The sequence below is a fragment of the Rana temporaria genome, chromosome 9, assembly GCF_905171775.1.
Source record: "Rana temporaria chromosome 9, aRanTem1.1, whole genome shotgun sequence".
Lineage (NCBI taxonomy): Eukaryota > Metazoa > Chordata > Amphibia > Anura > Ranidae > Rana > Rana temporaria.
The window spans coordinates 6,652,554-6,676,450 of record NC_053497.1 but is presented as its reverse complement, the minus strand read 5'-3'; the positions used below and the strand labels follow the sequence as shown (position 1 = coordinate 6,676,450).

Here is a 23,897-nt window from a genome sequence, read left to right as displayed (position 1 = left end):
CTCTGATCTCCTCTAAACTTCTCCGGTCTCCTCTAAACTTCTCCGGTCTCCTCTGATCTGATCTTCTCCGATCTCCTCTGGTCTCCTCTGATCTTCTCTGGTCTCCTCTGATCTTCTCTGGTCTCCTCTGATCTTCTCTGGTCTCCTCTGATCTTCTCTGGTCTCCTCTGATCTTCTCTAAACTTCTCCGATCTCCTCCGGTCTCCTCTAAACTTCTCCGGTCTCCTCTGATCTTCTCTGGTCTCTTCTGATCTTCTCCGATCTCCTCTGATCTCTGATCTCCTCTGATCATCCCTAAACTTTTCTGATCTCCTCTGGTCTCCTCTGGTCTCCTCTGATCTTCTCTGGTCTCCTCTGGTCTCCTCTGATCTTCTCTGGTCTCCTCTGATCTTCTCTGGTCTCCTCTGATCTTCTCTGGTCTCCTCTGATCTTCTCTGGTCTCCTCCGATTTCTGATCTCCTCCGATCTCCTCCGATCTCCTCTGATCATCTCTAAACTTTTCTGATCTCCTCCAATCTTCTGTTTTTCTTCTCCTCCAGTTTTACTGAATCATCTCCAAATGGAATATATATATATATCTATATACACACAATAAGTCAATGTACATCCCCGGTTCTTCTTCTCATGGGTTCCTTCTGGTTAGAATTGTCAGTGTGTCCATAATACGTCCTTCCCTGTCACAGATCTTCCATGATTTCTAAGATTGCTCCGTGTAACATCCGGAAGGACGGTCTGTCCTCCGCTTTCTGGGGAAACACAAGAAATACGTTTTGCTATTAATATCTGTGCATGGTCCTCAGTGTTCGATGTACTTGTTGTCTCCATCTATCTACCTATTCATCTACAGTGACTAAAAAAAACGCTAATTATCCTGTCAATCCGCATGCACATTCATCCTGGGCAAAAAAAAAATGAATGTTATTAGGCAGGCGCTCTCCAGGTTGAATGTTTTTCATTTATAATCGTAAAGTGAGTCAGGAAAATACCACATTACGGCCACTAGATGGAGATGATAATCTTAGAATACTACTAATATTAATAATGATAATAATTATTAGTTACACATGCCGCACCTCTGGACCCCTTTACGTTACACAGCCCCCTTACCTCTGGACCCTTTTACATTACACAGCCCCCGTACCTCTGGACCCTTTTACATTACACAGCCCCCGTACCTCTGGACCCTTTTACATTACACAGCCCCCCTACCTCTGGACCCCTTTACATTACACAGCCCGTACCTCTGGACCCCTTTACGTTACACAGCCCCCGTACCTCTAGACCCTTTACATTACACAGCACCCTGTACCTCTGGTCCCCTTTACATTACAGAGCACCCTGCACCTCTGGACCCCTTTTACATTACACAGCACCCCTACCTCTGGACCCCTTTACATTACACAGCCCCGTACCTCTGGACCCCTTTATGTTACACAGCCCCCGTACCTCTGGACCCCTTTACATTACACAGCCCCCGCACCTCTGGACTCCTTTACATTACACAGCCCCCGTACCTCTGGACTCCTTTACATTACACAGCCCACATACCTCTGGACCCCTTTACATTACACAGCCCCCCTACCTCTGGACTCCTTTACATTACACAGCCCCCGCACCTCTGGACTCCTTTACATTACACAGCCCCCGTACCTCTGGACCCCTTTACATTACACAGCCCCCCTACCTCTGGACCCCTTTACATTACACAGCCCCCCTACCTCTGGACTCCTTTACATTACACAGCCCCGTACCTCTGGACCCCTTTATGTTACACAGCCCCCGTACCTCTGGACCCCTTTACATTACACAGCCCCCCTACCTCTGGACTCCTTTACATTACACAGCCCCCGTACCTCTGGACCCCTTTACGTTACACAGCCCCCGTACCTCTAGACTCCTCTACATTACATAGCCCCCTGTACCTCTGGTCCCCTTTAAATTACACAGCACTCTACACCTCTGGACCCCTTTACATTACACAGAACCCTGCACCTCTGGACCCCTTTACATTACACAGCCCCCTGCACCTCTGGTCCCGCTCCCGCTGTCTTATCAACGTTCTCATTCAGCTCTCTGCTCCGCTCTACTTAAAACGTCCGCGGGCCAAGTGCACGTGAACTCATCACGTGCACTGACGGGACGGACATTTAGCGGCGGGGGAGCCGGTTGCGGCCCGCGGGCCGTAGGTTGCCGGCCCCCCCCTGTTGTAATGTATCATTTGGATTGCCAATGTATCCGAATCCATGCAGTGTTACCTCCGTCCAGCAGCTGAGCATCACATTGTAGACTCTCTCCGTGGCCAGCTGAGGTCGGTAGAGTCGCCCCCCTTTCATTATCTGCTCCACGATTTCACTGTTGTTGAATCTCTCGTACGGCATCTTCCCGAAGGTGAACACCTCCCACATTAATACGCCTAATGAGAGGAAATAAAACCACGAAAATAATCACAAGAACGTATTCATAATACTGAGAACATTTTCAGCCAAGTACAGAAAATACCTGATGATCCTGCCAAAAAAAAAAATGGTTTCCTTGAATTAAACTGAAAGCACGAGAAATGTTGGGCCAGATTCTCAAAAGAGATACACCGTCGTATCTCTGTTTTTGGCCCCGGGTATCTATGCGTCTGATTCCTAGAATCAGGTTACGCATAGATACGGCGTAGATCAGACAGGTGTAAGTCAGTTACATCGTCGGATCTTAGATGTAATTCCACGCTGGCCGCTAGGTGGCGTTTACGTTGATTTCTCATTTGACTATGCAAATGAGCCTGATACGCCGATTCCCGAACGATTTTGCGCCGCCTCGTCGTCGTTTCCGTAAGCGTAAGGTTACCCCTGCTATATGAGGGGTAACCTTACGTCAGTCCGCCGTATGCCATGTTAAGTATGGCGTCGGGTCAGCGTCGTCTTTTTCCGTCGGTTACGTTGTTTTCCTAAGTCGTTCGCGAATAGGACTTTACGTCAATGACGCTCACGTCGGCTTCATTGACGTTTTCCGTCGTGAGCTGGAGCATGCGCACTGGGCTATTTTTACGGCCGGCGCATGCGCAGTTCGATCGGCGCTGGGGCGAGCTTAATTTAAATACAAGCCGCCCCCTTTGAATTACGCGGGCCATACGCCGGGCCATTTACACTACGCCGCCGCAAATTACGGAGCAAGTGCTTGGAGAGTACGGCACTTGCTCCAGTAAGTTGTGGCGGCGGAGTGTAAATGGCTTACGCTACGCCGCCGCGGATTCTATGTGAATCTGCCCCCTAATCTTATCTCCTGTAAACTAATAATTCTCCCCCCCCCCCCCTCGCCATATAATGGAGATGAAGTCTGAGTGACAACCATGGCGTCCTCCATAGATACAGTGGGGGGAGTGAGTGTAGCCACCCAGAGACAGGAAGCGTGTTACTACAAGGATCACCAGATAGAACTGAAGATAAAAAGAAAAGCCTAAGGCCCCGTACACACGACCGAGTATCTCGGCAGAATTCAGCCAGAAACTCGGTATTTTGCCGAGGAAACCGGTCGTGTGTACACTTTTGGCCGAGGAAACCGACGAGAATCTCGTCGGGCCAAGTAGAAAACATGTTCTCTATTTCCTCGTTAGTCAACGGGGAAACTTGGCTCGCCGAGATCCTCGGCGGCTTCACAAGGAACTCGACGAGCAAAACGATGTGTTCTGCTCGTCGAGTTTCTCGGACGTGTGTACGGGGCCTTAGAGATACAATCAACTCAACAACCACATCCAAGGACTGATAACTGCCACATAATAGAGTATATGTGCCAATGTTCACAGTTTGCATGACAATTACACTGCCATACAATGCTGTACACATAGAAAAACTTTATTATTCTTTTCACACAAACAGAGCTTTCTATTGGTGTTATTTATTCACCACTGGGGTTTTTTTTATTTTTTGCTAAATAAAAAAAAAAAAAACATACATTTAAAAAAAAAAAATCTTTTATAGTTTGTTATAAAATTTTGCAAACAGCTAATTTTTCTCCTTCACGGATGTTCGCTGATGAGGCTGTAATGATGGGCACTGATAGGCGGCACTAACGTGCACTGATGAGGCTGCAGTGCACTGATGTGCGCTGATGAGGCTGCACTGACACGCTGCACTGATGGGCACTGATGAGTCTACACTGATGGGTGCTGACAGGCAGCACTGATGTGGCTGCACTGATGGGCACTGATAGGTGGAACTGATGGGTACTTATAGGTGGAACTGATGGATACTAATAGGTGGAACTGATGGGCACTGATAGGCGGAACTGATGAGGCAACACTGATGTGGGCTGATGAGGCTGCACTGATGGGCGCTAACAGGCAGCACTGATGAGGCTGCACTGATGTGCACTGATGAGGCTGCACGGATGGGCACTAATAGGTGGCACTGATGGGTACCGATAGGTGGCACTGATGGGTACTGATAGGTGGAACTGATGGGCACTGATAGGCGGCACTGATGGGGCAGCACTGATGTGGGCTGATGTGGCTGCACTGATGGGCACTGACAGGCAGAACTAATGTGCGCTGATGAGGCTGCACTGATGGGCACTCATAGGTGGCACTGATGGGTACTTATAGGTGGAACTGATGGGCACTGATTGGATATTCTGCCCCATCAGTGCTGCCTAACAAAAAATCTCGCTGCTCCAGGTGAGACAGGAAGCCTAGTGATTTCACGGTGATGGGGCAGCACTGATGTAGGCTGATGAGGCTGCACTGATGGGCACAGATAAGCAGCACTGATGTGCGCTGATAAGGCTGCACTAATGGGTGCTGATGAGGCGACACTGATGGGTGCTAATGAGCACTGATGAGGTGGCACTGATGGGCACTGATGAGGCTGTACTGATAGGTGGCACTAATGGGCACTGGTAGGCAGCACTGCTTAGCACATGTAGGTGGCACTGATAGGTGACACTGATGAGGAGGCATTGATTGGCAGCACTGGTGGGCATTGTTGGGACTGCACTGAAAATTCGGACAACCGGCTTCTGTTTACATCGTGATCAGCTGTGATTGGACATGGTAAAGAGCCTCTGATTGGCTCTTTACCTCAAATCAGTGACCACAGAGCACGCTGCCCACGCCACAGCGGGCGCGATCACAGGAAAACCTCATATGATGACCTCCCAGAACTGGCCGGCCGCGCTGTAGCCCTCACTCGGCTGTAACGCGGTCGGCATTTATTGGGCTTTAACAAAATTTCCCGGCCTAAAGTGTAGCGATTTGTTTAAGATTTTAAATAAACGTTTACAACTGAACAAAACGTGACCCCCCCCCCATTTAGCCATTCTGATGTCCAAACACAAAGAGCGACGAGGTGATCGGTGGATGCAAAGTGTATCTTACCGAATGACCAGACATCGGATTTACTGCTGAACTTGCTGTACAAAAGAACCTCGATCGGAGACCAGCGAACGGGGAACTTCGACCCCAGAGAACTCGTATATTCATCGTCTAGAACGTACCTGTCACAGGAAGGATAAGCTCGGATGTACGGTCAGTATGAAAAAAAACTGTAATTACAGCACATTTCAAAATATTTAAAACCCCCCAGACCCCCCCCCACACAACCACTGGCCAGGGTTGTGGGGAAGAGGCCCTTGTCCTCATCACCATGGGCCCCACCCATGTTAAGGGCTTGTGGCCTGGTGTGGTTCAGGTTATATTGTCAAAGATAATGTTACGCCGAGTAAAATGATACCCAGCATGTCACGCTTCAAAATTGCGCCCGCTCGTGGAACGGCGTCAAACTTTTACCCTTAAAAATCTCCATAGGCGACATTTAAAAAATTCTATAGGTTGCATCTTTTGAGTTACAGAGGAGGTCTAGGGCTAGAATTATTGCTCTCGCTCTAACGATCGCGGCGATACCTCACTTCATATGCAGGCGTTGCTCACGTATGCGTTAGCTTCTGGGCGCGAGCTCGGCGGGACAGCGCGCTTTTAAAAAAAATATTTTTTTTGTTTTCTTATTTATTTTAATTGATTTTATTCATTTTTACACTGTTTAAAAAAATGGGTCACTTTTATTCCTATTACAAGGAATGTAAACATCCTTTGTAATAGAAAAAAGCATGACAGGTCCTCTTAAATATGAGATCTGGGGCCTTTTTTCCCCACAAATAGAGATTTCTTTTGGTGGTATTTGATCACCTCTGCGGTTTTTAGTTTTTGCGCTATAAACAAAAATAGAGCGACAATTTTGAAAAAAATTCAATATGTTTTACTTTTTGCTATAATAAATATCCCCCAAAAAAGATATAAAAAAAACGTTTTTTTCCTCAGTTTAGGCCGATACGTATTCTTCTTCATATTTTTGTTAAAAAAAGAAAATCGCAATAAGCGTTTATCGATTGGTTTGCGCAAAATTTATAGCGTTTTCAAAATAGGGCATAGTTTTATGGCATTTTTATTAATAATTTTTTTTTTTCCTACTAATGGCGGCGATCAGCGATTTTTTTTCATGACTGCGACATTACGGCAGACACATCGGACAATTTTGACACATTTTTGGGACCATTGTCATTTTCACCGCGAAAAGTGCTACAAAAATGCACTGATTACTGTGAAAATGACAATTGCAGTTTAGGAGTTAACCACTAGGGGGGCGCTGTAGGGGTTAAGTGTGACCTCATGTGTCTTTCTAACTGTAGGGGGCGGGGCTGGACGTGTGACGTCAGTGATCGTCGTTCGCTATATCAGGGGACAGACGATCACTGACAGTGCCACAGTGAAGAACGGAGAAGGTGTGTTTACACTCACCTCTCCCCGTTCTTCAGCTCCTGTGACCGATCGAGGGACACCGGCAGCGATCGGGTCCCGCGGGCGCGGTCACGGATCTTCGGACCGGGGCGCGTGCGCGCGCTCGCGACCCAAGGGTGGGGTCTTAAAGGGGACGTATATATACGTCCCTGTGCCCAGCCGTGCCATTCTGCCGACGTAAATCGGCGTTAGGCGGTCCTTAAGTGGTTAAGAAGCATTGGCGGAAGTGACGTTTTGACGTCGCTTCTGCCCTGCTGTGCTATGGAGACGGGTGGGGGCCATCTTCCCCCTCACTCGTATCCATGGCAAGCTGTGTGAAGGACCCGATCGCCTACGCCGCTGCCGACGGCTCCGGGAGGTGGCGAAGTGGCGGAGGGCGCGGGAGAGCGGCGCCCCCCTCTCCCGCCGCCGATAACGGTGATCTCGCAGCGAATCCGTCGCGGAGACCACCGTTATCGTTTACAGGACCGGCCACGGAAAATAGGAATATCTCGGGTATGGTAGCAGCTGCTACCGTTACCGAGATATTCATCTTTAAAGTGATGACGTATATGTACGCGAGCCGGTCCTTAAGTGGTTAAACAAAATTTTGAATAAAATTTGGGATCGAATTAGAAAATTTTCTAACGGCAGCCCTGATTACAGTGATAAATAACGAGGCGATTGGAGGTGTACCTTGAGAGGCCAAAATCCGATACTTTTACTGTGCCGTCTTCAGTAACCAAACAGTTTCGGGCAGCCTTAGAAAAATAGAAACGGTTAGACGGGTGGCATCGGCGTAATAATGGCCTACTGACCAGACATGGCCACCATAAGTCAACCGAGATCCCTTACCAAATCCCGGTGTAGAAATTGCTTGGATTCCAGATAACTCATTGCGCCGCAAACATCGCTGCACATGTTGAGGAGGTGCCCGGGATTGAGACGGGAACGGAACTCCTTGAGGTAGGTGAGGAGGCAGCCATTGGACAGATACTCCGTGATGATGAAGATCGGGCGCTGCTTGGTGCAGACTCCATATAACTGAACCAGATGTTCATGAGACATCTTCCTGAGGTGGAAACAGAAGATGCAGTTCAGGTAAAAATTAGGAAATTACCAATAATGGTTTCATAGATGAGTGCAGGGGTCTGTAGTAAGCAGGGGCGGTCCGCTAGGGGTTAGGGTTAGGGTAGGGGTTAGGGGGTTAGGGTTGGGGTTAGGGGGTTAGGGTTGGGGTTAGGGTTCTGGTTAGGGGGTTAGGGTTAGGGTTGGGGTTAGGGTTGGGGTTAGGGTTGGGGTTGGGGTTAGGGTTGGGGTTGGTGTTGGGGTTAGGGTCCATTAAGGGTGCATGGCCACCGCCCTCCGCCCCCCCCCTGTCATCTGCCGCTTCACCTATCCATGCGACCGGCCTCTTGTGGAAACGCAGAGTTCAGAGGTCGGTATTAACGCAAAGAGCAGGGGGCAGTAGTTGGTGACGCAGAGCTCAGTTATAAGTTACACAGAGTGCAGGGGTCAGTAGAGTAAGCAATGTGGAGTTCAGAGGTCAGTAGTAGTAGTAGTATGAAATAAAGAGGGCTGGGCGTGGCTAACCGCCGAGCTGAATGGAAGCCTGAATCCTCAGCTCCCGCACTGACCGGAGATACCAGACCTAACATCGCTGACCCACGCAGCCAAAATGCACCAACCTGACCCTCACACGCTGGGGAACCAGTCTGGGTCCTCCCGGAAACGAAAAGAATACCGGGTGCCGCGAAAACTGACAGACTTTTTCTCTCAGGCCCCGGGCGGATACATCCAAGATGGCGCCCGCGACCGCTCACCGCGAGGTGACAGGCCCTGCACAGCTCCGTCGGATGCTGAAATCCCATCCATCCTGCCTCATGTCACCGGGCTAAACCCCTCTCACGGATCGGATCCCTCTTCCTCCCAGAACAGCCCAGCGAAAGCGCGGATGCGCCTGGACACGGAGGACAAGGCCTCAGAGGTAAGGCCTGCTCTGGACGTTCTCCTCACGCAAGCCCCTGCATCATCCCCCATTGCAGCTTTCCACACCACTAACCAGCCAGTCGTAGACACAATGTTAAAGGAGATGCTGATCTCCCTTCACAGCTCACTGCATAATGACATCTCCTCAATGTTTTCTGCATTCAGATCAGAAATGATGCATATGGGGTCTAAACTGAGCCATGTTGAAAAACAGATGGGCGCCATGACAGTTACAGTCAATGATCTCGTAGATGCTCATGACCATACTAGGGACGAACAACAATGGGTGCGCGCCAAGATGGCGGACCTCGAGGACCGCTCGAGACGCAATAACGTCAAAGTCCGCGGCATTCCGGAATCGGTCTTGCCGGTGGACCTGAATTCCTACGCCAGGAAGCTGATCTCCACTCTCCTGCCTGATCTCTCCCCGATGGAGACTATCATCGACCGCATCCACCGCTTACCGAAACCCCCGCATCTCCCGGCTGAGGTCCCTCGAGATACACTCATGAGAATCCATTTTTTCCATGCCAAGGACATGCTCCTGGCAAAATCAAGGAGCATGGATCACTTACCATCACCGTATACAAAGCTGCAACTGTTTGCTGACATCTCCCAATACACCCGCCAACAGCGGCGCCAGCTTCAAACCATTACCAAACCGTTGAACAACCACAAGATCCCGTACCAATGGGGCTTCCCGACCAAACTTCTGGTTACTAGAAATGGAGTGAAACACAGTATTCATACCGTAGAGGAAGGCATACAACTGCTCAAGAAATGGAAAATTCTTCCAGATGGAACCACTCCAATGCAGGTATCCCACGCCGATGAGGGTCAGTCGTCCAACGTTGGACCCTGTACCGACACCGCCAGATGAATGTGCGGCCAGTGGCTTTATCGTTCTACAGTTCTACTAAGCACTCTGGTCAGTGCCTGCTCGTTGCAGATTGCCCACGGACTAATACCTCCGCACGATATCAGTAGTCCGTTTACCATGCTACTGATCCTCATCCCTTACGCTTACCCTGCCTACTTCCCTTTTACTTTTTATTTTTGTTTTCCTTTATTAACTGTCACCCTCCATCTTGTCTCCCCTCTTGTCCGTGTCACGGAGAGCTCCAGTCTGCTGAGATCCGAACACCCTCGAGTAACAAAGCTCCACCTGCTCTTGGACTTCCAGAGGTACCACAGACTCCCTTGCTGAAACACAACCTACCACCCACGAACTGTAAGTAGTACCACTCCTTATTCTACCACACCACACAAGATACAATGCCGAAATTCCTCTCCTTAAACGTAAAGGGCCTCAACCACCCTGTAAAAAGAGCCTCTTTATGGAAGACAGCGCAAACCTCCCTTTGCGACGTTCTCTGTGTACAAGAGACCCATTTCAAGCTCTCTGCAGAGCCCTCCTGCACCAATAGGACTTTTCCCAACATTTTCAAGGCATCAGGCCCTGACAAGAAGAACAGGGTTTTGATAGCAGTCAAAAACACACTGTCTTTCACGCTTCATAATAGCATGGTCGATGCTGACGGCCGGTACCTAGCTCTGGACTGCTCTCTAAACAATACCAGGTATACCATTGTAACGGTATATGCTCCCAACAAGAAGCAAATCGGTTTCCTAAACAAGCTCATGAAGAAGATCACACGCTTCAAACAAGGTCACCTTGTCATCTGCGGTGACTTCAATATAGTTCCCGACAACTCCATGGATACTTCGTCCAGATCCAGTAGACTTCGGTCACCCATGGGCTCTTTTATACAAACCAATGACCTATATGATGTATGGCGCTGCCACCACACCACCGAGAGAGACTATTCCTACTTTTCACCACGACATAACTCATATACCCGCATTGACTACTTTCTAGTGGACAAATGGACTCTGCCCAAAGTATCAGCCTCCGAAATCTCTACCATTACATGGTCGGACCATGCTCCAGTCGCACTAACTATTAACGACTCTCTATCCACCTCCGCTTCGCGGATTTGGCGTGCTAATGCCAATATCATCCACTCCCCGATTTACTCGGACTACATCAAAGATCGCTTGGAGGATTTTTTCTCCCTTAATGACGGTTCTGTGGGGGATAACTCTGTTCTTTGGAATGCCCATAAGGCATTCATACGGGGTATTTTTGTTCAATTGGGAGCCAGAGAGAGGAGGAGGAGATCACAGCGCCTAGATGCCCTCACGTCCGAGATTAAAACCCTTGAGGGACAAAACCAATCCATCCCTAACCCTGATACCAAAGCCCAGCTAGGCCTCCTTAGGCAAGAACTGAGATCCCACTTGTTGGACTCTTTTGAAAAAGCCCATACTCATTTCAAAGCCAAACTATACTCCACTGGCAATAAGGCAGGGAGAGCCATGGCCAATAGAATTAAGGGACATCACGCTAAGACTAAGATCTCCCACCTTTACCATCCCGCTTCAAATCAAAAACGTATTGACCCGTCAGCCATTGCAGATGCCTTCCGACATTACTATAACAATCTATACAACCTGAAGGATGACGCTTCCATCCCGCAACCATCCCTACCTGATATAGCTGCGTTCCTTGAGGAGATTCACCTCCCCTCCTTATCTGCGGATCAACTTGAGACGCTAAATGCCCCTTTCACCTCCCAAGAAATTATGGCCACTATCTCTACATTGCCTCCCAACAAATCACCGGGTCCGGACGGACTCACTAGTGAGTATTATAAGAAATTCAGTACGATCCTCTCCCCTTTCCTGACTAGGGTGTGTAATGATGCTGCCTCGTCCTCCTCTCTCCCTCCAGAAATGTTGTCTGCCCTAATTGTCACATTGCCGAAGCCAGGCAAGGAACCCACGTGCCCGCAAAATTTCCGACCAATATCTCTCCTCAATCTCTCCTCAACCTTGGAAAACAATCCATCACTCTAGATGGACTGACCCCCTGACCAAACCCATACCCGTCCCCCTTGGGACGCTACAACTAATGTCACCTGACTTGCGCATACCGACTTGGATGACTGACCATATGTCCTTTACATCCGATCTCCGCACTGTGGCGACTAACTACTCGTTCTTACGAGTCCAGGAACGATTCCAGGCTGCGGCCACTGACTTCTTTACCTACTATAGGCTACAAAGATGCTTACTAGCTAACCCTTCCCTGGAAGGCTCTCTACCCATACGTCTCTGGAATTATTTCTTCTCAGATAGGCAGACCACCAAAGGCACTTCAGTCATATACTCCACCCTGCATGACAAGAACACTTTTCAAAAAACAAAACCCCTCACTGACTGGGAAACTGATCTCCACACTACATTCTCAGATCTGCAATGGCAGAGGGCAATTAAATCTACCTACCAATACACATCCTGCACTTCCTTATGGGAACTTGCTCAGAAACTACTGATGCGCTGGTATTTGACACCACACAAATTAGCCAAATTCTATAGCCACTCCTCGAGTGACTGCTGGAGACAATGCAATTCATCAGGCACCCTAATACATATCCTTTGGTCCTGCACACACATACGACGTCTCTGGACTGACGTTGAGTCACTACTACAGGAAGTACTCTGCATCCCTGTAACACTGACCCCCCAACTGGCTATTCTCAACCTGACTATTGATGATATACCGCCCAATCTCCGACTGGTGACGACTCACATTCTCCTGGCAACAAGATTGTTGATAGCTAGAAAGTGGAAAATGACGGAACCCCCTACTCTTACGGAAGTAATTGCATTGGTACACACTCACTATACCTATGAGACTGTCCTCTCACGTGGAAAACCCACCTATACTAACCTGTTAACCCTCTGGAACCCCTGGCACTTTTGGTACACAAATATTCACACCCATTAATCACCTCTTGACTATATTCCGATACTTCATGGATGATGCTCTCCCATTCCCCCCCCCTCCCTCCCTCCCCCTCCTCCTCCTCCTCTCACCCCCCCCCCTCCTTCTCCTCTTCTTCCTCTCCCATCCCCCTTCCTTTCTCTCCCTCTCTCTTTCTTTCTTTCTTTCTCTCCACCTATCCCGCCCCTCCCGTCTCCCCCCCCTATGGTATATGCATACTCATACCAACTGGTTTGTTTGATGTTTATTGTTACTCGACTTGTGTCATTTATCGAATGATATGTTATATTTCTCTCTCTCCGAAACACGCATTCCCCAGCTAGCTATACGTCTCATAATGATAGGTTCCACCACTTGTTATGTTTATACTGTTCATATCATTGCATTGCTATGCTACTGTATATGTTGAAATATCAATAAAAACGATTTGAAAGAAATAAAGAGGGCTGGGGGTCAGGAGTAACAGCATGCAGAGGTAATTAGTGCAGAGTTCGGAAAGTAAGTAGAAAGGCGTAGAGCAAGGGGTAAGTAGTTAGTAACGCAGAGCTTGGTTATAAGTAAAGGAGAGTGCAGGGGTCAGTACTACGTAATACAGAGTGCTGGGGTCAGGAGTAAGTTGCAGATTGCAGAGGTCAGTAGAAAGTAATGCAAAGTGCAGAGGTCAGTAGTAAGTAATACAGAGGTCAGTAGTATGTAATGCAGAGGTCAGTAGTAAAAAACATATTTTTTAAGGAAACTTTGGCTTACAAAACAAATAAAATGACTACTTGAACCATCTGACATGATTTTTTTTACAATGAGATGCAGAGATTTACTTACATCATGCATTTTGCTTCGTTGATGAACTCGTCTTCAGACATACAGCCCTCTTTGACCATTTTGATGGCCACCTCGTACTGTCCTCTCCATTTCCCATACTTCACCACACCAAACTGTCCGTTACCCAGCTCCTTCAAGAAGGTCAGATCCTTGGGGTCGATCTCCCATGAGCCTTGGGGGGGAAAAAACAAAGTGAAATTGTGAGTTTTATTTTATACCAGAACCACCTGATTTAGTTGAAAACCACACTTTTCTGTCATGCCTTGTTCTACACTGTGTCTCTGTGTGCGGCCATCTTGGCTGGGCTTTGCTTCCTCCCTGATAACTGGTGAGGGAATAATCAAGAAGCAGCAGGATAGGTGGAGGAAGCACAGATCTACAGAGAATCAAAGAACTCAAAGCAGAAGCGGGGAGATCCTTGCACTGCAGGTTTTCAGGTACAGTTACCTCTGCAGCAAGGAGAACAGTGAGCATCACAGTGGTAGGACTTAGCCACCTAAGGTCCTGTTACTGATCTACCATGCCTTGTTGTGCAGTGCTTCGATGTGGAGGTGGTCATCTTGGTAGAGGATCAGGTATTGGCTTCCTCATATCATAGCTGACTCCCTCATTATTGGTTGTCTAAGGAATGGTGGGGTAATGATGAAATAGGAGAGGTGGAGAAAGCACAGATCTACAGAATGGAGGAAGCAAAAGTAGGCAGATCCTTGCACTGCAGGTACAGCTTCCTCTTCAGCAAAGTGAACAGTGAGCAGCACAGTAGGAGGATTTAGCCACCACTATTGCTTGTGGTCCTGTTACTGATCTACAACGCTGCCTTGTTCTGCAGTGTTTCAATGTGGAGGTGGTCATCTTGGTCGAGGATCAGGGATTGGCTTCCTCATATCAGAGCTGCCTCCCTCATGGGTGGTTGTCTGATGACTGGTGGGGGAATGATGAAGTAGGAGAGGTGGAGGAAGCACAGATCTACAGGATGGCTGAAGTACAAGTAGGGAGATCCTTGCACTGCAGGTCTTCAGGTACAGCTTCCTCTCCAGCAAGGAGAACAGTGAGCAGCACAGTGGTAGGACTTAGCCACCTAAGGTCCTGTTACTGCTCTACCATGCCTTGTTCTGTAGTGTGTGGAGTTGGCCATCTTGGTAGAGGATCAGGGATTGGCTTCCTCATACTAAGCACAGATCTGCAGAATGGAGGAAGCAGGGAGATCCTTGCACTGCAGGTCTTCAGGTACAGCTTCCTCTCCAGCAAGGAGAACAGTGAGCAGCACAGTGGTAGGACTTCGCCACCTAAGGTCCTGTTACTGCTCTACCATGCCTTGTTCTGTAGTGTGTGGAGTTGGCCATCTTGGTAGAGGATCAGGGATTGGCTTCCTCATACTAAGCACAGATCTGCAGAATGGAGGAAGCAGGGAGATCCTTGCACTGCAGGTCTTCAGGTACAGCTTCCTCTCCAGCAAGGAGAACAGTGAGCAGCACAGTGGTAGGACTTCGCCACCTAAGGTCCTGTTACTGATCTACCATGCCTTGTTCTGTAGTGTGTGGAGTTGGCCATCTTGGTAGAGGATCAGGGATTGGCTTTCTCATACTAAGCACAGATCTGCAGAATGGAGGAAGTGGAAGTAGGGAGATCCTTGCACTGCAGATCTTCAGGTACAGCTTCCTCTCCAGCAAGGAGAACAGTGAGCAGCACAATAGAAGGAAGGACTCGGCCACATTTCCAGCTCATCCATCACTCATCTCCAAACCCTTTGGATGCATTTTATTTTATTACCATAGCCAAGGCCAGCAGTAGAAGGGGCGCTTCTGACGGAACAGACCGGATATTTTAGTCTTGATATTAAACCTAAATAAGAATATGAAAGAAAATGTTAAAAATGTTAAATCTGAACTTCTAACAAGTCTACACATACTCATTGAAGCACTCATTAAATGTCTTCTCTAAACTGACCCAGCTCCCTGTTCCCCTCCATCACCCAGAGTTCCAAGGCTTGGATACTTCTAAAAAGGGACAGCTGTCACTGTTGGGAGGGGGGAGCAGGAGGAGATAAGTTGCTTAGTCACTGTAGGGGGGAAGGGGGGGGGGAGGGATTAACGACAATTTTGAAAAAAATGAAAATTTTTTACTTTTTGCTATAATAAATATCCCCCAAAAATATATATATAAAAAAAAATCCTCAGTTTAGGCCGATACGTATTCTTCTACTTATTTTTCGTAAAAAAAAAAAAAAACGCAATAAGCGTTTATTGATTGGTTTGCGCAAAAGTTATAGCGTTTACAAAATAGGGGGTATTTTTATGGCATTTTTATTAATATATTTTTTTACTAGTAATGGCGGCGATCAGCGATTTTTTTTCGGTACTGCGACATTATGGCGGACACTTTGGACACTTTTGACACATTTTTGGGACCATTGGCATTTTTATAGCGATCAGTGCTATAAAAATGCATTGGATTACTATAAAAATGCCACTGGCAGGGAAGGGGTTAACACTAGGGGGCGGGGAAGGGGTTAAGTACATTCCCTGGGTGTGTTCTAACTGTAGGGGGGGTGGCCTCACTAGGGGAAATGACTGATCTTCTGTTCATACATTGTATGAACAGAAGATCAGCATTTCTCCCCCTGACAGGACCGGTCCCCGCTCTGTAACGAGCAATCGCGTGTGCCCGGCGGCGATCGTGCCCGCCGGGCACGAGCACCGGAGTCGGGGGAGAGAGCCGACGTTATTGTACGGGCTCTCGCGCAGGGGAGCCGACCTGCCGCCGTAAAACGACGGCGGCTGATCGGCAACCAGTTAATAATAGGAACAATAATAATAATAATAATAAATATACATAGTTACATAGTATAATATTACAAGAAACAATTATAGGAACAACACTATTAGTATTAATAGTATTTTTAATAATAAATATAAAAATAACCTCAGAAATATACATTATTATTGTATATATATCACTGTAAGGGGCAAGTAATAATTTATCTTTGAATGATAATCATTTTGAAATAAGTTCAACTTTATTTCAAAATATTTTTTTTATTATCTTCTTGGATAGACTTGGAATACAAAATAAATGATTCCAATAAAAATCAGGGGGACAATCCAAGTAGCAACGCGTTTCAGGGGTCCAAAACCACCCCCTTCATCAAGACTAGAAGACAGGCAAGGACCTCTCTTACTTTTTAAGGTGGAATGTCGCGGGTTAGGGTTTCCTATTGAAGGGTTAGGGTTAGAGCTTAGGGTTAGGCCCTATACGGACTGAAGGACCTTTTCATCGGTCCAAACCGATCGTGTGTAGGCCCCATCGGTCAGTTAACCTTTGGTCAAAAAAATGAGAACTTGCTTTAAAATTTAACCGATGGACGCCTAACCGATAGGTCAAAACCGATGGTTAGTATGCAAAAGCATCGGTTAAAAACCTGCGCATGCTCAGAATCAAGTCAACGCATGCTTGGAAGCATTGAACTTCGTTTTTTTTTTCAGCACGTCGTTGCGTTTTACGTCGTTTGGACCATTGTCATCGGATGGACTGATCGTGTGTACGAGGCTTAACTTTTTAAGACGGAAGTCGCGGGTTAGGGTTTCCCATTGAAGGGTTAGGGGTTAGGGTTAGGGGTAGAGCTTAGGGTTTGCCATTGAAGGGTTAGGGGTAGAGCTTAGGGTTAGGGTTTTCCATTGAAGGGTTAGGGGTAGAGCTTAGGGTTAGGGTTTTCCATTGAAGAATAAGGCTAGGACTCAGGAATTAGAACAGGGACCTCCCCACAGAGGTCAAAGGGCAGAAAGCGGGTTCCCAGAGGTCAAAGGCCTCGGGGGCGTGGCTGACCCACCCCCACCAAAGTGTACCACCTACCTCAACTAAGTCGGGGAATGAAGAAGTCAGGGAAATCAGAGGGACCAATGGGGGCTTTGAATATAAAAAAGGTTAAAACGCCAATAACTTACCGGCGGCATTGTATTGGTGGTAGGTTATCAGTTCTGGGATTGAGTCAAAGACGTGTTTCTCAGCCAGATAATATTGGGGTCCGGGGGTCTCGATCACCACGTAATGACGGATAAATCCTTCCCTGTGAAGAAGAAGAAGAGCTCCATTAGAAACACGTGAGGTCCCTTCCAATGTGGATGTGGTTGTGTTGGTGATTCCGGCGTTTACCCCGAGGACTTGGCGTAGACGGACACGGTGTACTTCCCCGCTTTGCTCGAGTCTCTCACGATGAAGCCGCCTTCTTTATCCTACAACATTCCGGAGGAGGTGGAATATTTAGTATCAAATTATTTTTTTTAATGAGGAAATCGGGTAATTTCCAAGCATTCTAAACACGACGAGATGTTACAACATACAAGACGTTGAGGACATGCGAAGGCCCGGCGGGGTCCCTACAGATCCCTATGAATTCCCACAATGCCCCATTCTGCCCCTCACCTCTGTTCGGAGAAGATCCTCCGCCTGGCTCCTCGTCATATTTTTGGAGTACCATCTGTGGGACAAAAACAAATGTTCAGAAGTTAAAAACCGCAAACCTTCAACACTTCCATGACAGAGCTGCCGGTGACTTGTCGTTAAGGTTCCCCTATCGAGATGGTTCCTGTAAGGACTGCGCAGGCGTAATCCTTGCCGACGGAAATCTCCGAACCTCGGCCGGCATCCAGGCTCATTCCTTAACACAGGGTTTGACAAATTTGCTTGGAATCTAGGAGCCAGCTAAAAAAGTTAGGAGCTAGAAAACGCGCCCCGTCCCGACGAGCTTGCGCGCAGAAGCGAACGCATACGTGAGCAGCGCCCGCATATGTAAACGGTGTTTAAACCACACATGTGAGGTATCACCGCGATTGGTAGAGCGAGAGCAATAATTCTAGCCCTAGACCTCCTCTGTAACTCAAAACATGCAACCTGTAGATTTTTTTAAACGTCGCCTATGAAGATTTTAAAGGGTAAAAGTTTGTCGGCATTCCACGAGCGGACGCAATTTTAAAGCGTGACATGTTGGGTATGAAATTACTCGGCGTAACATTATCTTTCATATTATAAAAAAAAAAATGGGGATAACTTTACGGTTTTATTTTTTTATTAAAAAAACTGTAATTTTTCCCCCAAAAAGTGCGCTTGTAAGACCGCTGCGCAAATACGGCGTGACAGAAAGTATTGCAACGATCGCCATTGTATTCTCTAGGGTGTTAGGATAAAAAATATATATAATGTTTGGGGGTTCTAATTAGAGGGAAGAAGATGGCAGTGAAAATAGTGAAAAATTGTGAAAAATTACATTAGAATTGCTGTTTAACTTGTAATACCAACGGCCACCACCAGATGGCGCCAGCTCACAAAAAAAAAATATTTTTTTTTTGCCCCCCTTCCAAGCCAAGTCGCCAGGACCCTATTTGGCGCCCGGGATTTGTGGAGCCCTGCCTCAACATCCCCGTGGATTGGAGGATGTTAAAAAAAAGAGCCAGGAGGCCGAGCGAAGCGAGGACGTGAGGCCGACTGGCCACTTTCCTCAAATTCCACGTCGCCCTGGATGCCGGCCGAGGTTCGGAGATTTCCGTTGGCAAGGATTGCACCTGCGCAGTCCTTACAGGAACCATCTTGATAACCGGAACCAGATCGTCAGATCACCGGATCTATGGGGCCACGCACTTTCAATCTCCATCATTCTATCAAGATTTTGGTGGAACCCCCGAGATTAGAAGTAGCTTGTTGGCTACTTCTCTGGTTCTCTTGTTGATCTAATTTCTATAGTGAAGGCCAGTCAAGTTCCTCCACCCCTCAAATTCATCCCAAAGGTGTTCTATCGGGTTGTGGTCAGGACTCTGTGCAGACCAGTCAAGTTCCTTCACCCCCAAACTCACGCATCCATCTCTTTATGGACCTCGCTTTGTGCACTGGTCCCAATCATTTGGTGGAGGGGGGGGGGATTATGGTGTGGGGGGTTGTTCTTCAGGGGTTGGGCTTGGCCCCTTAGTTCCAGTGAAGGGAATTCTTAACCATTTCAGCCCCGGAGGATTTGGCTGCCAAATGACCGGGGGCCACTTTTTACAATTCGGCACTGCGTCGCTTTAACAGACAATTGCGCGGTCCTGCGACGCGGCTCCCAAACAGAATTGGCGTCCTTTTTTTCCCCACAAATAGAGCTTTCTTTTGGTGGTATTTGGTCACCTCTGCGGTTTTTATTTTTTGCGCTATAAACAAAAATAGAGCGACAATTTTGAAAAAAAAAAAAACAATACTTTTTCCTCTTTGCTGTAATAAATATCCCCCAAAAATATATAAAAAATCGATTTTTTCCTCAGTTTAGGCCGATACGTATTCTTCTACATATTTTTAGAAAAAAAAAAAAATCGCAATAATCGTTTATCGGTTGGTTTGGGCAAAAGTTATAGCGTTTACAAAATAGGGGATACAGTAGTTTTATTGCATTTTTATTTATATTTTCTTTTTTACTAGTAATGGCGGCAATCAGCGATTTTTATCGTGACTGCGACATTACGGCGGACACATCGGACACTTTTGACACTATTTTGGGACCATTGTCATTTATACAGCGAAAAGTGCTATAAAAATGCACCGATTACTGTGTAAATGACACGGGCAGGGAAGGGGTTAAACACTAGGTAGCTATGAAGGGGTTAAGTGTGTCCTAGGGAGTGATTCTAACTGTGTGGGGGAGGAGCTACAAGTGACAAGACAGTGATCACTGCTCCCGATGACAGGGAGCAGTCAGATCAGTGTTCTGTCACTAGGCAGAACGGGGAAATGCCTTGTTTACATAAACATCACCCGTTCTGCCGCTCCGTGAGACGATCGCAGGACACCGGCGGACATCGAGTCCGCAGGCCCCGCGGTCACACTCACGGAGCTCGCTGCAGGGGCACGGCCGCAAATTCAAAGGGACGTACAGGTACGTCCCTTTGCGCAGCCGTGCCATTCTGCCGATTAAGGCGTCAGCATACCAAGATATTTTGGACAATTTCATGCTCCCAACTTTGTGGGAAGAGTTTGGGGACGGCCCCTTCCTGTCCATAAAGACATGGAGGAGCGAGTTTGGGGTGGAGGAACATGACTGACCAGCACAGTCTCCGCTCGAATTCATCCCAAAGTGTTTTTCTTTCGGGTTGAGGTCAGGACTCTGTGCAGGCCAGTCAAGTTCCCCACCCCAAACTCGCTCATCCATGTCCTTATGGACCTTGCTTTGTGCACTGGTGGGCAGTCATGTTAGAACAGGAAGGGGCCGTCCCCAAACTCCTCCCACAAAGTTGGGAGCATGAAATTGTCCAAAATGTCTTGGTATGCTGACGCCTTCAGTGTTCCCTTCACTGGAACTAAGGGGCCAAGCCCAACCCCGGAAAAACTCCCCCCCCACACCATAATCCCCCCTCCACCAAATGATTGGGACCAGTGAACAAAGCAAGGTCTATAAAGACATGGATGAGCGAGTTTGGGGTGGAGGAACTAACGGCTAACTGAATAACGGCAGCTGGTGGAAGTGCCAATCAGCCAATCAGGTTCCCCGATTCTGGCTATCAGTAACCTGATTGGCTGAAGCGTCACCAAGGCGGGAGAAGACATCGAGGGACATGGAAGGAGTAAGGTAAGTGCATTTTACAGGGCACAGTGGTGACAAAGGGCACAGTGGCGAAAAAGGGCACAGTGGTGACAATGGGTACAGTGGCAACAATTAAAGGGCACAGTGACATGCACAGTGGCAAAAATGGGCACAGTGGTGACAATGGGCACAGTGGCAACAATTAAAGGGCACAGTGACATGCACAGTGGCAAAAATGGGCACAGTGGTGACAATGGGCACAGTGGCAACAATTAAAGGGCACGGTGACATGCACAGTGGCAACAATGGGCACAGTGGCGACAATTAAAGGGCACAGTGGTGACAATTGGCACAGTGGCGACAAATGAGGGGCACAGTGGCTGCGTTTGATGGCATGGCACAGTGGTGACAATTGATGGCACAGTGACTGCGTTTGATGGCATGGCACAGTGGTGACAATTGATGGCACAGTGACTGCGTTTGATGGCACAGTGGTGACAATTGATGGCACAGTGACTGCATTTGATGGCATGGCACAGTGGTGATACTTGATGCCACAGTGGCTGCGTTTGATGGCACAGTGGCTGCGTTTGATGGGCACAGTGAGGCTGCAATTTTTTACTTTTTTTCGTTTGCACCCACCCCAAAAATGTTGAGCACCAGTCGCCACTGGTGGGCACGATCCCTTAACTTGGCGACGGGTTCTCTTTAAATATTCATACTTTGTACTTCTGTTATTGGAATACTCACTCATAGATTTCCAGGGTATCCTGGGCTTCCGTCACATAGTTACCGGGTATGTATCCCTCTTGTCTAAAAAAATATAAATAAGAAAAAATATAAATAAGAAAAAATATAAATAAGAAAAAAAACATGCTGGTGTGCAGAGGCGAACGCAAACAAAACATGCTGGCACTCAGAGGCGAACGCAAAAAAAAAAAAGCTGGCGCGCAGAGGCGAACGCAAAAAATAAATGAATAAAAGCATGCTTGTGCGCAGAGGCAAACATAAAAAAATAAATAAAAGGGAATAAATAAGAAAAAATATAAATAAGAAAAATCTAACATGCTGGCGCACAGAGGCGAACGCAAAAATAAAAAAACATGCTGGTGAGCAGAGGTGAACGCAAAAAAAAAACATGCTGGCGCGCAGAGGCGAACGCAAAAAATAAATAAAAACATGTAAATAAAAGCATGCTTGTGCGCAGAGGTGAACGCAAACATAAAAAAATTAATAAAAGGAAGTAAGAAAAAAAAAGCAAGCTTGCGCGCAGAGGCAAACGTAAGTCGTGCACTCATACGTAAACGGTATTCGCACCACACATGTGAGTTATCGCCGCGATCGTTAGAGCGAGAGCAATAATTCTAGCGCTAGAGCTTCCTCTGTAACTCAAAACTTGTAAACTGTAAAAAAAAATAAAAAGCAACGCCTATGGAGATTTTTAAATATCGTAATTTGTCGCCATTCCTCGAGCGTGCGCAATTTTAAAGCGTGACATTTTAGGTATCTATTTAATTTGGCGGAACTTCATCTTTTATATTTTACACTAAAATTTGGGTAATTATTGGGGTAGATTCACGTAGCTGCACTTTAAGTTACGGCGGCACAGCGTATTGTATTTACGCTACGCCGACGCAACTTACAGGAGCAAGTGCAGTATTCACAAAGCACTTGCTCCGTAAGTTGCGGCGGCGTAGCGTAAATGGGGCCGGCGTAAGCGCGCACATATCAAATGTGGAAGGGGGGGGCGTGTTTTATGTAAATCGATGATGACCCGACGTGATTGACGTTTTGTACGAACGGCGCATGCGCCGTCCGTGTACATATCCCAGTGTGCATTGCTCCTGAGTACGCCGCATTGGTTTCGACGTGAACGTAAATTACGTCCAGCCCTATTCGCGAACGACTTACGCAAACGACGTAAAAAATTCAAATTTCGAAGCAGGAACGACGTCCATACTTAACATTGGCTGCGCCTCCTAATAGCAGGCGCAACGTTACGACGAAAACGACTTACGCAAACGACGTAAAAAACTACCGCGGGGCGCACGTACGTTTGTGAATCGGCGTAACTAGGTAATTTGCATACTCTACGCTGAAAACGACGGGAGCGCCACCTAGCGGCCAGCGTGAAAATGCACCCTAAAAATGCAAGATACGACGGCGTAGGAGACTTACGCCGCTCATATCTTAGCCTAATTTAAGCGTATCTGGTTTCCAGAATACGCTTAAATTTACGCTGGTGTAGATTCAGAGTTATACCGCCGTAACTACGTGAATCTAGCCCACTGAATACACAAAAAGTGCCAAAAAAAAACAGTTAACAAACAGTTAACAAAAATAACTCAATATGGGGGAGGATGGTGGCCACTAGATGGCGACGACAACACCGGAATCGTACATCATAGAGGAAGTGCGGCAATTTTCGCCCCGAAAATGAAATGTTTGTCACATCTCCACAACGAACGTTTTATAGATCCCTAAAAGTACCAATGATGTGCCCTTCGCTGGAAATCATCATGTTGACGAAACGCGTAGGCGGAATGGAAAAGTCTACACATCGGAATCATCCTCATCATATTATAGTTAAGTCACCCGTTTTTGTTTCTTGCTCTCAGCCACGGTTGGCCGCTGCCTTCGTCCAATAGCAGATACTCTTCCCCCTTGCACAAGGGCAGGTCCTGGCTGCTGATTGGTGTGAAGTCATACAACGCTACAACTTTGCAGGTTGCCGGAGGGGTGGCCGACGGAGGAGGCGGGAGCGGTTTTGTAGATTTCACCTGCGGGTGCGGGACACAGTAACAAAATGCTTGATAAAATAGAGGTTGTAGTAAAATATTGCATAATAGACACTAGATGGAGCTGGTGAGCACAGGAAATACAATGTAACAATTGCAATCCTCTCTAGAATTGTTACATTGTATCTCAAGTTACAAAGATGTATTTCC

General features: G+C 47.4%; 1 protein-coding gene across 1 annotated transcript in view; it reads right to left on the bottom strand.

The window, feature by feature from the left end:
• Nucleotides 1-474: 474 nt before the first annotated feature.
• Nucleotides 475-23,897, bottom strand: part of BTK (Bruton tyrosine kinase) — a 61,959-nt gene continuing 38,536 nt past the window's right edge. Inside the window, exons 8-19 of the mRNA XM_040322740.1 lie at nucleotides 23,545-23,729; nucleotides 21,700-21,762; nucleotides 17,832-17,886; nucleotides 17,562-17,641; nucleotides 17,354-17,475; nucleotides 15,183-15,254; nucleotides 13,413-13,584; nucleotides 7,610-7,826; nucleotides 7,451-7,515; nucleotides 5,360-5,478; nucleotides 2,256-2,413; nucleotides 475-746 (exon numbers count right to left, since the gene is read on the bottom strand). Coding sequence (XP_040178674.1) covers nucleotides 678-746; nucleotides 2,256-2,413; nucleotides 5,360-5,478; nucleotides 7,451-7,515; nucleotides 7,610-7,826; nucleotides 13,413-13,584; nucleotides 15,183-15,254; nucleotides 17,354-17,475; nucleotides 17,562-17,641; nucleotides 17,832-17,886; nucleotides 21,700-21,762; nucleotides 23,545-23,729 — 1,377 coding nt within the window. The 3' untranslated portion in view covers nucleotides 475-677. The remainder of the gene's footprint in view (nucleotides 747-2,255; nucleotides 2,414-5,359; nucleotides 5,479-7,450; nucleotides 7,516-7,609; nucleotides 7,827-13,412; nucleotides 13,585-15,182; nucleotides 15,255-17,353; nucleotides 17,476-17,561; nucleotides 17,642-17,831; nucleotides 17,887-21,699; nucleotides 21,763-23,544; nucleotides 23,730-23,897) is intronic.